This window comes from Arctopsyche grandis, chromosome 3 (assembly GCF_051622035.1).
Source record: "Arctopsyche grandis isolate Sample6627 chromosome 3, ASM5162203v2, whole genome shotgun sequence".
Classification (NCBI taxonomy): Eukaryota; Metazoa; Arthropoda; class Insecta; order Trichoptera; family Hydropsychidae; genus Arctopsyche; species Arctopsyche grandis.
Genome location: NC_135357.1, coordinates 2,322,213 through 2,337,814, shown reverse-complemented (window position 1 = coordinate 2,337,814; position 15,602 = coordinate 2,322,213). Strand labels below are relative to the sequence as shown.

Here is a 15,602-nt window from a genome sequence, read left to right as displayed (position 1 = left end):
TTTAATATAAAAATAAATATATGTATGTACGTGTTCATATAAATTTATGTTATAGCAAAACCTTTTTATTATTCTGTCTATTGTAGAGTTCAGTATTTTATTTTTAAATAAAGGTTTATTATTTAAAACGTGTCTATATTGTTATATCTATTAAAAAATAAAAGGTAGGGAGGCGCGGAAAAAAATTTTTTTTTAGGGAGGCGTAGTAGCATAAAGTTTGGAAACCGCTGTTCTAAGGGGAAGGGGGAAATTTAAAATTGAATAATAAATTATAAAAATAAAGAAAAACAATTTTCATTAGGTATACAACAAAATAAGCACATAGTAATATTTATAATAATACTTATTTCTCAAAATAAATTATACATACAATATAATATAAAATAAATAACATACTATAAATGTGTATACATATTTATAATAAAATTCAGTCCAGATTATAAATAAAATGATATTAAAACTGTTAGTGGGATTTATTTATCCATTTGCTTTTTCAAATAGTGAGCTATTTTCATTTTTTTGTTACAAATAGCCAAATCAAGAGGCGTTTTTCCATCTTTATTAACAGCCCAAATGTCACATCCGTATCGAACAAGTAACTCCACAACCGGAAGCTTACCTTTGCAGTCACTAGCAATATGTAAAGCATTCCTACCATTTTTATCCAACGTATTAGGCTTAGCACCATTTTTCAGTAGCAACTTGGCAATCATCAAACAATTTGTTGTAACGGCCTTATGCAATGCAATTTGCGGATCATTTGGATCGAAAAGATTAGGATCGGCTCCAGCTTTTAAAAGAGTTTCCACAATGTCATATTTGTTATACAAAGAAGCCCATGATAATGCAGTGAAACCTCTAAATTTGATTATATTAATGTTTGCACCTAATTCAATCAACGGAATGATTGTATCTTTTTGAAGGTTAGAATTTGTTATGAGGTTATTAAGTAAGGCTATTTTATTCACAGCGGTATCAAATTGCATACCTTGCCCAATAAAAAACCTTAAAGCATTGTGATTTTGTCGGAAAGAAGCGTAATAAATTGGAGAATAATCAAACTCGTCAATTTTATAGCAATTCAACCCTTTTTCAATAAGCATTTTCAGTGTTTCAACCTTGCATGCACGTGCTGCATAGTGAAGTAATGAACATCCAAATCTACTGACTGAATTGAAATGTGCTCCTCTTTCTATTAAAAAAATCAGGACATCATCACTTCCAGCTTCCGCTGCACAATGAATTGGTGTTTTGTCATCTTTATTGCAAATATTTACATCAATAAAGTTCAATAAGACTTCAACGATTTCAATATTTCCCATTCCAGCAATAACATGTAGTATGCTATTTTCTTCATATCCAAATTTATGTTGTAAAATGTGTGGATTTTTTTCATTAACACTTTCAATCATCAATTTAAAAATATCATAATGTCCTTTCAAAAAGGCACTCATTAAGGATGCATAAAACAAATAAACTTCATTGTTACTCGGTTTTAAAATTTCAATAATATTGTTGTGGCCATTTAAAGACACTTTATCATAAATAGATTTGTCGTCTTCTAAATCTCGCATTATTATTTTGCTTTGCAAAAATTGAACTACTTCTTTGTGACCGTTAATTGCTGCATTATTCATCGGTAGACGTAAAACATCAATGATTAAAATTTCAGTATTCTCAACAAAAAATTTAACAACATTGATATTTCCATGTTCGGCTGCTGTGTTTAATGGATGAAAATATTTCGAAAAATTGTGTACAATATAAATTGAGCGAATATCTTTGTTTAATCTTGGAAATATGCATTCAATTGCTTTACAGTCATTTCTGTAAGTGGCTAATAAATACAGTGGATTCCTCTTCCATCTACCATAATGTGATATGGAATAGAAATCGTCAATCAGTCTTGTATATTGGGAAGATTGTTCCCATATGGAAATAGCATGATCTTCAAAATCAGAACCATTTATTAGCCCTAGAGCTAATTTTAAAACGTTTTCTTCTTCCCCTATAATCATTACTCTATTTCGAATAACCTTTTGGACTATTCGATGGATGTGAACAAATCCCTTATATAAATGGATCATCGAATAGTCTTGCAGGAGTTTGACAGCTTCCCACATTTCTTTGTCATTTTCTACTAAATCTGAAAACAATTCTTTGATGTCAATTTTTTCCGGGGAAAGATATGCCATTATATGAAAAATCTTCAGAGCCAACTGACCATAGTGCATATTCTCTTCTATCTTCTTTATAGTAATTGTACAAGTTATTGCCACAATCTTGTTATAAACATCATCCATCAAATTGTCATGTTTATCGATCAACAGTTGATTTTCTTTTTCATATAATTCCAAGTACTTTTTGACTGTGATTTTTTCCAGCCTATTAATTTTGTTTTCTTTCTCTATATACCCAAGGGCTTGTTTCATAGCAAGAGGTAAACTTTCCAAGATTTCGATTAATGTTTTCACATCGTTTTCTTCTTCGTTCCTTAAAAAATTCTTGGCAAAATCCAATGCTTCATCATCGCGAAATCTTTCTAGCAAAATAGATTCAATCTCTCTGCCTTCATCTAAATTCCAATCCCGATTGTGGGATGTAATCAGAATTGAAATATTTTTACTTATATGAATGAAACTATTTACTACACAGAAATCCTGCACATTATCAAATATTATCAATAACTTTGTATCATCAAAATATCTATAAATATTCTTAACTATAACTTGTATGTATAAATCTTGTTGTGTCTGGTTTTTTTCATCTATTACTGGAATGCAGAGTAATTTGGCCAACGATATAAAACTCCTTTCAATGCTCTCTCTCTTTTCAGAGTTAATGAAGACAATGCTGTTATAATAATTAATATAATCTTTAGCATATTTTAGCGCCAATTCAGTTTTCCCTACTCCACCAACTCCAGTTATGGACACTGCATGTGATTTAGTTGAATTCTTTTTATCCTCCGTCAAAAACTTGTGAATATTTTCCAAATATTCTTGTCTTCCGATGAAATATTTCGCAGGATTCGTCAAACCGAATTTAACTCTCTTTTTTTCAGCAGGTTTACTTATTCTCATAGTAGACTTCTTACCTACAGTTTAATTTTTTGGGTTTTTAATATTCCGATGCATATTCTCAAATTGATTTTGGATATATTTTATTTCATTCTGTATAACTGCAATTGAGTCTTTACACTGTTTTCGCATTTCTTCTGTGACCAATCCATCACTTGAAAATCTCCTATCAATTCTAGACATTTCCATTGAAACGAAGATTCTTAGTGCATCCGGGACGTTGTTAAGTCCGGCAATGATTTATCAGAAACTAAAACAGATATACATACGAATAAATTCCTACAATTCAATTAAAAACTCAAATTTAAATCATATACAAATTAAATAAGACTTACATATAATATTAGAGGGAATTCCAACCATTGACATTACTTTTAGGTCAAAGTTAGAGTAATTAACAAAGACCATAAACCAATTAAAAGCGAAGACAGCCATCTGAAATAGATATAAATATATTATTTATTACAATTTTGCCATAGTTACATTACAGAGTAGTTCCAAGTCGGCTAAAAAAATCTTTGGTAAAAAAAGGTTTTTTAAAAACATACCTGTTTTTGGTTTTGTATATAATTTTAGGATATATAAAAAAACTCAAGTAAAAAAAAGTAAATGTATATAAAAAACTTTAGTAAAAAAACTCATGTAACAAAATAAATGTATATAAAAAAATTCATATAATTCCAAGTTCCAAATTCCAATCAAAATTATTTCAATGATTGGGGTTTCAATCAAAAAGATTTCAATGATTGGGGTTTCAATCAAAATTATGATCCCGGCTTAAACTAATGTAATTAAATATATTACTAAGAGGTATGGGCCGCTTTTAGATCACATATGTACATACATATACCAACTTCTTATTGAATACTTATCTCGCATATACTTTAAGCCGTGAAATGTCAGATTTGACACATTTGGCCATAAATTAATATATATCGTGTATTACCCTACAAGAAGCTACACGCCAAATTTGAAATTTATATATACATATGAGAGTTAAAACTATAAATATTTCATAAAATATAGAGTGAATTATAGGCGTTTAACCCTTTGGCTGCTACGAGGTTTTTCAATGTCCAAGCGAAAAATGCTAACATTTGTAATTATTTTGAAAAAAAAAAAAATATAATATTTTTTTTTTACATACTTCGCCGAACGCTCGTAATTTTTATAATACTGTTACGTACGCCGTGGATTGAGCGAGTTGTACTTAGACCAACGGATATCTGTTATCGGTTAACTAAATGCATGCACTTACTTCCAAAGATTATATCTGGACTCTAAGTGCATTTAGGCTAAACAATGACCGTTATTAGTTAGTTCTCAGAATCGATACGGGAAGACCCAATGTCTTGGAAATACATATCCGAATACGTGACTATACAACAGGTAAACAGATTAGGCGTCCTGAGAGATCTACCCTTTATAAGGCGGTACGTAGGCGATATAATTCATTCTGGACGGAGCAGTGACAGTGTGTGTAACTCCTTAATCATCAAAAAATGCTGTGAAACGACTATTGGCCTTTTACTTGGATCCTCCACTCACCCTTACGCAACACTGGTTGTCAGAAGTGGGATCCAAAATGGGCCGTGGAACAAAGTCACCAGCGAAGGAAGAGAAGCTACAGCGAAGCCATCCTCGGGAGCTGTAGGAGAGAGTTCGAGCCATGGAGACACGAAACAAAAAAATGCAGTTTTCACTGCAACACACAGAATCGGTCATCACATATTCGGTTGTCGAATTGCAGTTATCACTGCAACTCGACTTTGACATTATCGGCGGTGGCCGCCAAGAATTCATCGGGATGACGGAAGGAGGTTACGAAACGGGAGGTTTCGTACAAGTGCTGCCGGGAGAGGACAACTTGGGGCGCTGTCAAGGGCAACATCGAGGAGCAGCATCCGGCAATTGCAGAGTCATCCAAAGGGCGACCGGGACGAGGGCAGTTCACGGGTCCACTTACGCCGCAAGTACCAAGAATTAGCGGCTGTAGGTGACGACGATCCACGGGAAAGCATCGTCGTCAGAAGAGGAGTGGAGATCGACTACAACTGAGAGATGTCGATTACAAGCCACTATTCCCTTCCCTGTTTGTTGACGGCAGATGTCAACAAACTGGAAAAAATCTAATTGGAAACTAGTCGAGTCTAATTGGAAGAGTCGGAAAGTAAAAGGATTGAAATGGAATTCAATCGGAACCATGCAACGGCAAAGAGGCACATTTATCAAATTGGATAAATGTTGGTTGGTCAGTCGGCGGAGTCAATCAAGTCACTTTTGGGGAGGAAAGAGACATCGCTTCAGAGGGAATGGCAACGGAAGCACGTTCTGGGTGGAACGTTGGTCTGCAGCAGGATGCTGGGCCACATGAGAGGAAGACGGGGCCACCGCAACAAATTTGGACGTTGGGGAAACGAGCGACTTGGATCAACCACGTGAGGGCATTTGAAACCGAAGAAACGTCAGATCGCGACTTCAACGAGAGAGAGCGGAACAATTGATATACGTCAACATCGAAAAAAATCTAGTTGGAAACTAGTGGAAACACGAGTACCTGAAAAAATACATGGACAGTTGCAGCAGTGTTTAGATCATCTCGCAGATGTAACGGGAAAATACATCAGAAAGAAATGGATTTCAGTTGGGTCAATGGAACGGAAAAGAAGCACATTCAACAGAGTGGCAGACTGTTGGGTGCATATTTACCAAGGTCAATGGAACGGAAAAGAAACACAACCAGCAGAGTGGCAGACTGAGGTGTGCACATTTTCCAGGGTCAAGGGAACGGAAAAGAAGCACCACCAGCAGAGTGGCAGACTGAGGGGTGCACATTTTCCAGGGTCAACCGTCACTTTTGTGAGGATGGTGGCGATTCTTGTGGGACATGGCTTTGGAGCACGTTCTGGGTTGAACGTTGGTCTGCAGCAAGATGCTGGGCCACATGACAGAGGAACACTGGGCCACCGTAGCAAATTTGGACGATGGTGACACGAGAGACATGGACCAAGTCACTTTTGTGAGGATGGGAGCCATTCTTGTGGGACATGGCTTTGGAGCACGTTCTGGGTTGAACGTTGGTCTGCAGCAGGATGCTGGACCACATGACAGGAATACGGGGCTGCCATAGCAAATTTGGACTTTGGTGATACGAGCAACATGGACCAAACACGTGAGAAAATTTTGGACCGAAGAGCTAACAAATAATGATTTCCAAATGTAGAACATCGGATGACTAATTTTAGGCGATTAGAAATGTAACTGTAATTGTTTCCATTGTAAAGGTGAAGTAAAGTGAAGTGTAATGAAAGTTTTATGTAATTGTCTCCATTGTAAAGTTGACGTAAATTGAAGGGTAACGAAAGTTTAATGTAATTGTTTCCATTGTAAAGGTGACGTAAAGTGAAGTGTAATGAAAGTTTTATGTAATTGTTTCCATAGTCAAGGTGACGTAATTGAAGGGTAACGAAAGTTTAATGTAATTGTTTCCATTGTAAAGGTGACGTAAATCGTAGTGTAACGAAATTTTAAATGTTTTTGTTTACATTGTAAAGGTGTCGTAAATTTAAGTTTAACGAAGGTTTAATGTAATTGTTTCAATTGTAAAGGTGACGTTAATCTAACTGTAACAGAATTAGAATTGTAAAGGTAACGGTAGTAGAATTTAAATGTCATTGTTTCCATTGTAGCTGTAAAGATAACGGCTGTAATTGTAAATGTAACTGTGACTGATATCGGAGATAAATGTAACTACTGTAGATTTATCAGTTATGATTTGTTGGTCAATCGGGACGATTTGACCTAAGAGGGAGGCAATGTTACGTACGCCGTGGATTGAGCGAGTTGTACTTAGACCAACGGATATCTGTTATCGGTTAACTAAATGCATGCACTTACTTCCAAAGATTATATCTGGACTCTAAGTGCATTTAGGCTAAACAATGACCGTTATTAGTTAGTTCTCAGAATCGATACGGGAAGACCCAATGTCTTGGAAATACATATCCGAATACGTGACTATACAACAGGTAAACAGATTAGGCGTCCTGAGAGATCTACCCTTTATAAGGCGGTACGTAGGCGATATAATTCATTCTGGACGGAGCAGTAACAGTGTGTGTAACTCCTTAATCATCAATAAATGCTGTGAAACGACTGTTGGCTTTTTACTTGGATCCTCCACCCACCCCTACGCAACAATACTTTATATACATTTTTAAGAAGCAGTTGTGGACTCGTGCTCTCTCTTTCTGTCTTGCTTTTACATGCGTGCGTGCGAAAGAGATACCTACATATATACACTAAATAAGTGTTCCGACCAAGTCTTCATGGTCAGCTTTCGTGGCGTTACGACCAAAGGAGCCGTTTTGGAGGGAGATCGGCGCAGAGCGCGCGTCCACGCCTCCTATTCGTTTTCCGCGTCGGTCGAGTGAACATCTCTGTTCGCTACCGAGTTGGTTCCCACCACCGAGTCCCGATCAGCTCAGCCTTGATCGGCAGACGATACTGGAAGTACAGCTTCAGTATACGTCCGGTGAGAAGTGAGGAATTCCTGGTCTCTCTTCGTCGAAGTCAGATCACGTAGCCACGTGGTTGAGTGAGGTTATCATAACCTCTTGAACACGTGCGCGCTAATTTCAAGTCGGACTCCCCCCCCCCCCTTTTTCTGTCCCCCCTGCTTGATCTCTGTATATACATATATATATAAAATACAGTCACCATACAAACAGAATTATAACCTGTTTTCATTACTATTCAATTTCCCGCCTTTGTCCCGTATCACCCTCACTTACGCACACTGTACGAGAGAGAGAGAGAGATATACATCGAGCCGAGCCGACAGCAGCAGAGACCAGACCGCAGACGACGACCTGTAGATCCCTTGGAGGAAACCAGCCCCGCCCACGCTTACCACGAGCTTCTACGAAACCGACTTCCGGGGTGCTCTCGAGTTGAACATCCCTGGAGTCTGTACATTGGTCCTTCGATAGCCGAATCCTCCAGAGCTGGTCTGTCAACGTCGTCTAAGCCAGGTTGGTCGTAATTAGCATTTTTCTGTTGTTGCTGTGATTTTTGGTCGCCAGCGTCCATTTTGTGTTTTCCGTGTCCATTGTCCTTTGTTTACCCTTTTCACCGCGTACAAGATGGCTGATGAGCATCGGAAAACGCGTAAAGGTATTCGCTCACGCTTAACAAAAAATGCAAACAAATTGGAGGGAGATCTGAGCATTTCCATGCTCAAAATCAGACTTGAGTTAATTAAACCGTTGTTGTCCGAGTTCGAATCGGTCCAAGCTCAGCTTGACGAGCTGGACGAAGCGGAGGCTCGGGCCTCTGAGTCCGTCATCGACAAATTTGAAACGGACTATTTTATCGCCCTCGAGCGATGTATGGAGATGCTCAGAGTGCGGGAGCCGCAATTGGGCATTCCGCCGGTAGATGTCGCTGCATCCGCCATTACACCTGTGCCGCAATCACCCATACCGCAATCAAATATAGCAATCAAATTGCCCCGGTTGGAGTTGCCCACGTTTGAGGGCAACATCCAAAATTGGCCCCTTTTTTCGCAACGCTTCTTGGTCGCGATGGCCGGCGAAACTTCTCAAATCGCCCGTTTCCAATACTTGTTGGCAGTCCTAAAGGGAGAACCCAATCGTGTAGTCAGTGGCTTAGAGTTAGCTGATGATTCCTTTTCCCGCGCTTGGTCCATTCTGGAGCAGCGCTACAACAATAAAAAAATTGTTGTTCAGTCCCATATTAGAGCAATATTAGACGCGGAACAAGTTGCGTCTAATAGTTACGCAAGTTTGCATCGTTGCATAGACGATGCGAACATGCATGTCCGTGCACTGGCCAACTTAGGCGTCCCGGTCGAAACGTGGGACGACATTTTGGTCATGTGCATCACGAGGAAGCTCGATCGATACACGGTTCGACAATGGGAGCTTCAAGCGCCAAAATATGAGGATTGCACTTACCACAAACTCATCGAATTTTTGACGCTCCATTGCCAGTCGATGGCAAATGCCGACTACGTCTTAAAAGGCGAGTCAAATCTTCGACCAAGAACCGCTACTGGCCAAAGGGCGGCCGCTTTACATGTGGGAGGGGAAAGCCCCTCCTGCATCCACTGCAACGGAAGTCACTCGCTGCCAGTATGCACATCTTTCCGCAGTATGAGCGGTGATGAACGTAGGGCGGCCGCTATAAAACATAGGGTATGCCTGAACTGTCTGAGACCGGGGCACATGGTTCGAGCGTGCCGAACCAAACAAAGATGCGTGCGTTGCGGTCAGGCCCACCACACGCTTTTGCATGACGCAACGGCATACCAGGCTCCACATTCAAACAAGGTCAAAACTTCCCAGAGCCCCCAGAATTCGAAGTACGTCAAACCCGTAGAACCGGCGGTGGTTTTACATTCGGTGAGACACGCGACGCCTTCACATTCCCGCACCGTTTTGTTATGTACCGTAGAAGTACAAGCACGCGGCCGTGATGGGCAGTTGCATAAAGTGCGGGCGTTACTTGATAATGGCTCCGAGGTCAACATAATGTCCGAGGACTTAAGAAGGCGACTCGCCTTGAAGTCAAAAAAGATGGACGTCAACCTGCTGGGAGTAGGTTTAAATAGGACGTCCATCTCCTATGGCGCGGTAGTGCGCATACTACCGCGTCTCCCCAACCTAAGCGCCGGCATGGACATTGATTGCGCAATCATGTCCGACATTACGCATCAACTGCCATCGCGCAATGTGTCTGAGATACGGAGCCATTTGCCGCTTCATCTTCCCCTTGCTGATCCGTCATTTGATTCTCCCGGTACGGTTGATATGGTGATGGGTAGCGACATCTATCATGCCATATTGCGCAACGGAAGGCGCACCATTTCCATTCCCTCACGCGGTGACAGACAAGGAAGCATAACCATGCTAAACACCGCGTACGGTTGGATTTTAGGTGGTTCTATTGCCGCTCCCGCATCTTCGAACAATGCACGTAGCTGCAACCTCTCACTCATGCGCTCCATCAGAGCATTCTGGGAGCTAGAAGAACCGCACCCCTCCAAGGTAGGGTTAGATGAGGGTCATCCCGCCGAGCAGTCATTCATACATGGGACTACTCGCGATTCTTCGGGTCGGTTTATGGTCAGACTGCCATTCAAGGCAGACAGTCACTTATTAGGCGATTCACGCACTGCGGCGGAAAAAAGATTCCGTGCGCTTAAGGGCAGATTTGCTCGTAACGAACAATTTCGCAATCGTTACGAGGCATTTCTGCAGGAATTTATCGATCTGGGGCATATGTCGGAGTGCAATTCAGAATCCGTCCCAAATTTCTATCTCCCTCACCACGCCGTCTCCAAAGAAAGCAGCCTCACTACAAAGCTACGCGTAGTGTTTGACGGGTCGGCAAAGTCATCTTCGGGAACATCTCTAAATGACGTTCTCCATGTCGGTCCACGAGTTCAGGACGACATATTCGACATTTTATTACGTTTTCGGCAGCACTCAGTTGCAGTGACTGCGGACATCGAAAAGATGTACCGACAAATCAGGGTACATCCAGATGACCAACCATTTCAACGCATTATCTGGAGTTTGGGTAAAGGGGCGCGAACGTATCAGCTAAACACTGTGACGTACGGCACTGCCTGTGCTTCATTCTTGGCAACCCGTTGTTTGAGGGCCTTAGCCGATGAACATAGGGCGGAATTTCCCGAAGCTTCCACAGTGTTAAGCAGAGACTTTTACGTCGATGACTTGCTCTCGGGTGCCAGTAGCGTCCAGGAACTCACAAAACTGGCCGAGCAAATTAACTATATTCTGGCTCGGGCTGGTCTCCCTCTTCGAAAATGGGCTTCCAACACCACTGAACCCATCTCCATAATGATCAGCAAGGACGAGACATCCACTCTCGGATTGAACTGGCACACCAAATGTGACACGTTCGCTTTCCCCATCAATCTGAATACAAATGCGCAATTCACGAAACGGAATATACTAGCCCAAATAGCGCGGTTGTTTGACCCACTGGGCTTATTGGGCCCTACCATCGTTCTTGCAAAACAGTTAATGCAAGAACTATTCCGCGGGGGCCTCAATTGGGACGAGGCTATTCCCGAGAGATTAGCGTCCCAATGGGAGATTTTCATATCACAATTGCCCAAATTGAGGGACATAATGATTCCCAGACATGTTTTATTACCTAACCCGGTGAGCATTACGCTACTCGGGTTTTGCGATGCATCGCAAAAGGCATACGGCGCATGCATTTATGCGCTGTCCACCGACCGATTGGGACATCGCGTCTGTAGATTGTTTTGCGCAAAATCTCGAGTCGCCCCCTTAAAGACTTTGACTATTCCCAGATTGGAACTGTGCGGCGCCCATTTACTTCACACATTGGTAGAGCGAGTTAGAGTCGCAATCACCGTTCCGATTGACGAGGTGATTTTATGGACTGATTCTACCATCGTGTTAGCTTGGCTCAAGGGTGAATCTTCACGTTGGACGACCTTTGTGTCCCATAGGGTAGCCAAAATCCAGTCAATGAGTGGAAAGCATTCCTGGAACCATATAAGTTCCCAGGACAATCCCGCTGATTCTTTGTCTCGAGGATTCATGCCCTCTGAATTACAAACCATGTCATTGTGGTGGAATGGACCCAAATGGATCCTCCAGGACAGGAACACATGGCCAAAGAGCCAGGTTCCCATTGAAGAGCCTCAAATAGAGGCTAAAGGGACGCGTGTAGCCCTAGTCGCTAGTACTAGTGACTGGGAGTTATTATCCCGATACTCTTCGTGGCACACGTTGACCAGAATTACTGCCTATTGCCTACGATTTATCGCGGCGTTGAGAAGAAGGGGGTCCATTAGTGGTCCACTATCGCGTACCGAACTAATCGCCGCGGAAACTAAAATCATCAAGCACGTTCAGTCGCGATTTTACAAAAGGGAAATTGCCCTACTCGAATCAGCGTTGCCAATTCCTAACAATCGCCTGAAGGCCTTAAGACCTTTTTTGGATCCAGAAGGTGCCCTACGGGTGGGAGGGCGATTGAGCCACACTCATTGGCAGTTTGAGCGCAAGCACCCTCTGATTGTTCCAGCTAAAGCCCATATTACGGAGTTGCTAGTTAGAGCCGCTCATGAACAATTACTCCATGCAGGCACACAATTGGTGTCCGCCCACCTTCGAGAAAGGTATTGGCTAATCGGGGGGAGAAACACCGTTAGTCGCGAAATTCGAAGGTGCGTACGGTGCTCCCGGGTCATACCGAGACTTCAACAACCCATAATGGGAGATTTGCCAGCATTACGCACTGCCCCGGCACGTCCGTTCCTTAATTGTGGCGTAGATTACGCCGGCCCGATCCTCATCAAGGAGAAAGCGTCCCGAAATCGGTCTTTCCTGAAAGCCTACATCTGCATATTCGTTTGCCTTGCTACCAAGGCTGTTCATTTAGAGGTAGTGCAGAGTTTAACGTCCAGGGCATTTATCGACGCACTGAAGAGATTCATATCTCGGAGGGGGCTCGTGGCTGAGATCTGGTCCGATAACGCCACTAACTTTATAGGAACCGATAGAATGCTCACTAAACTGCTAGCATCAACCGCTCATAAGCAATCGCTACATTCATTTTGTTCTGAAAAGGGAATGAACTGGCGCTTCATTCCACCACGGGCTCCGCACTTTGGTGGGCTGTGGGAGGCCGCCGTAAAGTCAATGAAGCGCCACTTAAAACGCGTCATGGGTAGTACAAACGTAACGTACGAGTCTTTGAATACTCTAATAACACAAATAGAAGCCGTATTGAACTCGCGACCTTTGACCCCGTTGTCATCTGACCCTTCCGACCTAATTCCCCTCACTCCTGGTCATTTCCTAGTTGGTGGGCCACTGATTGCGCTACCTCAGGAAGATCTGGTCGATCAACCCTTAGCGAGGGTGTCAACTTACAAGCACCTGCAGCAGATGTTGCAGCATTTCTGGAAGAGATGGGCCCGAGAGTACGTCACGCTACTGCAGCAGCGCCACAAGAGTGGCTCCAGGGAGTCACCCAACTTGCAGCCGGGGGATATGGTGATAGACGCCGAAGAAAACGCACCTCCCTTGGAATGGCCCATGGGACGGATCCTAGCCGTTCATCCTGGCCACGACGGAGTGGTGCGAGTCATCACCATTCGCACAGTAAAGGGAGTTATCAAAAGAGCAGCTCGGCGAGTTGCTCGACTGCCTGTTGAGCAACATTCGGTTAATTTGTGCAACGGAGTGGCGAGCGTTCATAACGTCCCACATTAAAGTTGGCGCGTTGTTTGTATCTGTGTTGTGGATTCAGTTTATGTGTTTTAACTTAAGTTTTTGAGTTGCTTTTCTTTTATGCTTCTCTTGTTGGTTTGATTGGTGCTTTGTAATGGAGCTATCAGGATAGATTGGGACATATAACGGTTGAACAATATTGTTACCTAGCATTGGTGTTGGTTATTTGTTGGTGTTTTGGTTGTTTGTTTGTCTATTTTTTGTTTGTTTCTTGCCGGCTTAGTCAGCTGCTTATGTAGGATGGGAAACTGACGGTGGACTAATGTTATTTTGTTTGCTGACTGGGTTATTTTGTTGTGTTGTTTTTTATTTTGTTGTTATTTTTTTGCTTATTTGCTTGGTTTTTGTGTATTTCATTAGTCGCTTGTACACCATTAATTCTTGTTTGTTTTGGAATTCGATCCTCTGACTTCCAACGGGGGGAGTATGTTCCGACCAAGTCTTCATGGTCAGCTTTCGTGGCGTTACGACCAAAGGAGCCGTTTTGGAGGGAGATCGGCGCAGAGCGCGCGTCCACGCCTCCTATTCGTTTTCCGCGTCGGTCGAGTGAACATCTCTGTTCGCTACCGAGTTGGTTCCCACCACCGAGTCCCGATCAGCTCAGCCTTGATCGGCAGACGATACTGGAAGTACAGCTTCAGTATACGTCCGGTGAGAAGTGAGGAATTCCTGGTCTCTCTTCGTCGAAGTCAGATCACGTAGCCACGTGGTTGAGTGAGGTTATCATAACCTCTTGAACACGTGCGCGCTAATTTCAAGTCGGACTCCCCCCCCCCCTTTTTCTGTCCCCCCTGCTTGATCTCTGTATATACATATATATATAAAATACAGTCACCATACAAACAGAATTATAACCTGTTTTCATTACTATTCAATTTCCCGCCTTTGTCCCGTATCACCCTCACTTACGCACACTGTACGAGAGAGAGAGAGATATACATCGAGCCGAGCCGACAGCAGCAGAGACCAGACCGCAGACGACGACCTGTAGATCCCTTGGAGGAAACCAGCCCCGCCCACGCTTACCACGAGCTTCTACGAAACCGACTTCCGGGGTGCTCTCGAGTTGAACATCCCTGGAGTCTGTACAATAAGCTTTGACGATTGTTTTCCGACGCTTTATTTTTTTCAATAATCTATTTTTAGACATCGATGTATCCTTACAACATGCGATATATTCGAAACAGGTAGCGGTCTTTCTCTCTTTCTTTCTTGGTTTTTAATTGTGTACGTGAGAGCGAGACACACAAGGATGCGAAGTTTCTAATAATCAAATAATTTTTCAACATGTATCATAAACATTTTGTATGCATTTCAGTTGCATTTGATTGATTGCACGAATTCGTGACGTCTCGTGACCTATATAATTGAAAGCGGATTTCTATTGTTTTTTGACATTTATTTTAACTCTGCAAAATGATATCGGACAGTGAAAGTGACGAAAGCGAAATAATAGCTCCTCGCCGAGGAACTCGACAAATCAGCAGCTCTACTGATTCTGAAAATGAATTTATCGACAATAATCAATTCCCAAGTAATAACTCCTTATATTATATTGACAACGAACCCGAAATTTACTTTGATGATGAACCCGAAATTGAAGAGCTTTTATTTAAAAAATTGATAAATATTTATAAAGCTTGATTGAAAAATAAATATAAATACGTGTATAAAAAAAATGTTTCGTGCCACTGATGCGCTGGCGGCTCAAAGAAAGTATTGAAATACGACAATTAATGACGACAACAACGATCGTCGTAGCAATCTTCGCCGATTTCAAAACAACGATTTATCGGTGTTGTAGCAGTCAAAGGGTTAAACAATTAAAATGTTATATCGCCATATCAAGGCGAACAGGTTGGAAGATACGGGACGAACGCTTATTAAACGTCAGGGAGATTTACTTTCCGCGTATTTAAAACGCGTTGTATACGATATTTTATCTCCAACGTAATGGCAGACGATACATTAACGTGTATTGATGACCAAAATGAGCAATATGGCAAAGTATGAAAACGATCGGATAAGAGATAAAAATGACCACTGACACGATAGCCATGTGAAACGTAAAGAAGGTATGTAATAATAATAATAATAATATGGGGGATGAACGAGTGAGACGACTGGCATGTTGAATGCACGTGTTTTATTTATGACAGCTGAAGGCAGAGTGAGTAGCGGCTCTCCGAACCCAGCC

At 41.9% G+C, this 15,602-nt stretch overlaps 2 protein-coding genes across 3 annotated transcripts in view; one reads left to right on the top strand and one right to left on the bottom strand.

Moving 5' to 3' along the window:
* Positions 1-472: 472 nt before the first annotated feature.
* LOC143910016 (uncharacterized) overlaps positions 473-15,602 on the bottom strand; it is a 358,729-nt gene continuing 343,599 nt past the window's right edge. Inside the window, exons 1-3 of one of the 2 annotated variants that reach the window (XM_077428350.1) lie at positions 3,925-3,992; positions 3,416-3,515; positions 473-3,330 (exon numbers count right to left, since the gene is read on the bottom strand). In XM_077428350.1, coding sequence (XP_077284476.1) covers positions 474-3,083 — 2,610 coding nt within the window. In that variant the 5' untranslated portion in view covers positions 3,084-3,330; positions 3,416-3,515; positions 3,925-3,992 and the 3' untranslated portion in view covers position 473. Of the gene's footprint in view, positions 3,331-3,415; positions 3,516-3,924; positions 3,993-15,602 lie in introns of those variants that run through there. The other variant, XM_077428351.1, reaches the window with a different exon arrangement.
* LOC143923135 (uncharacterized) lies at positions 8,225-13,387 on the top strand. Its single transcript, XM_077446660.1, has one exon. The coding sequence runs from the start codon at positions 8,225-8,227 to the stop codon at positions 13,385-13,387; it is 5,163 nt and encodes a 1,720-aa protein (XP_077302786.1).

Bases quoted from the DNA above. Each gene is read 5' to 3' on its own strand.
- LOC143923135 (XM_077446660.1), top strand. From the start codon at position 8,225: ATGGCTGATGAGCATCGGAAAACGCGTAAAGGTATTCGCTCACGCTTA.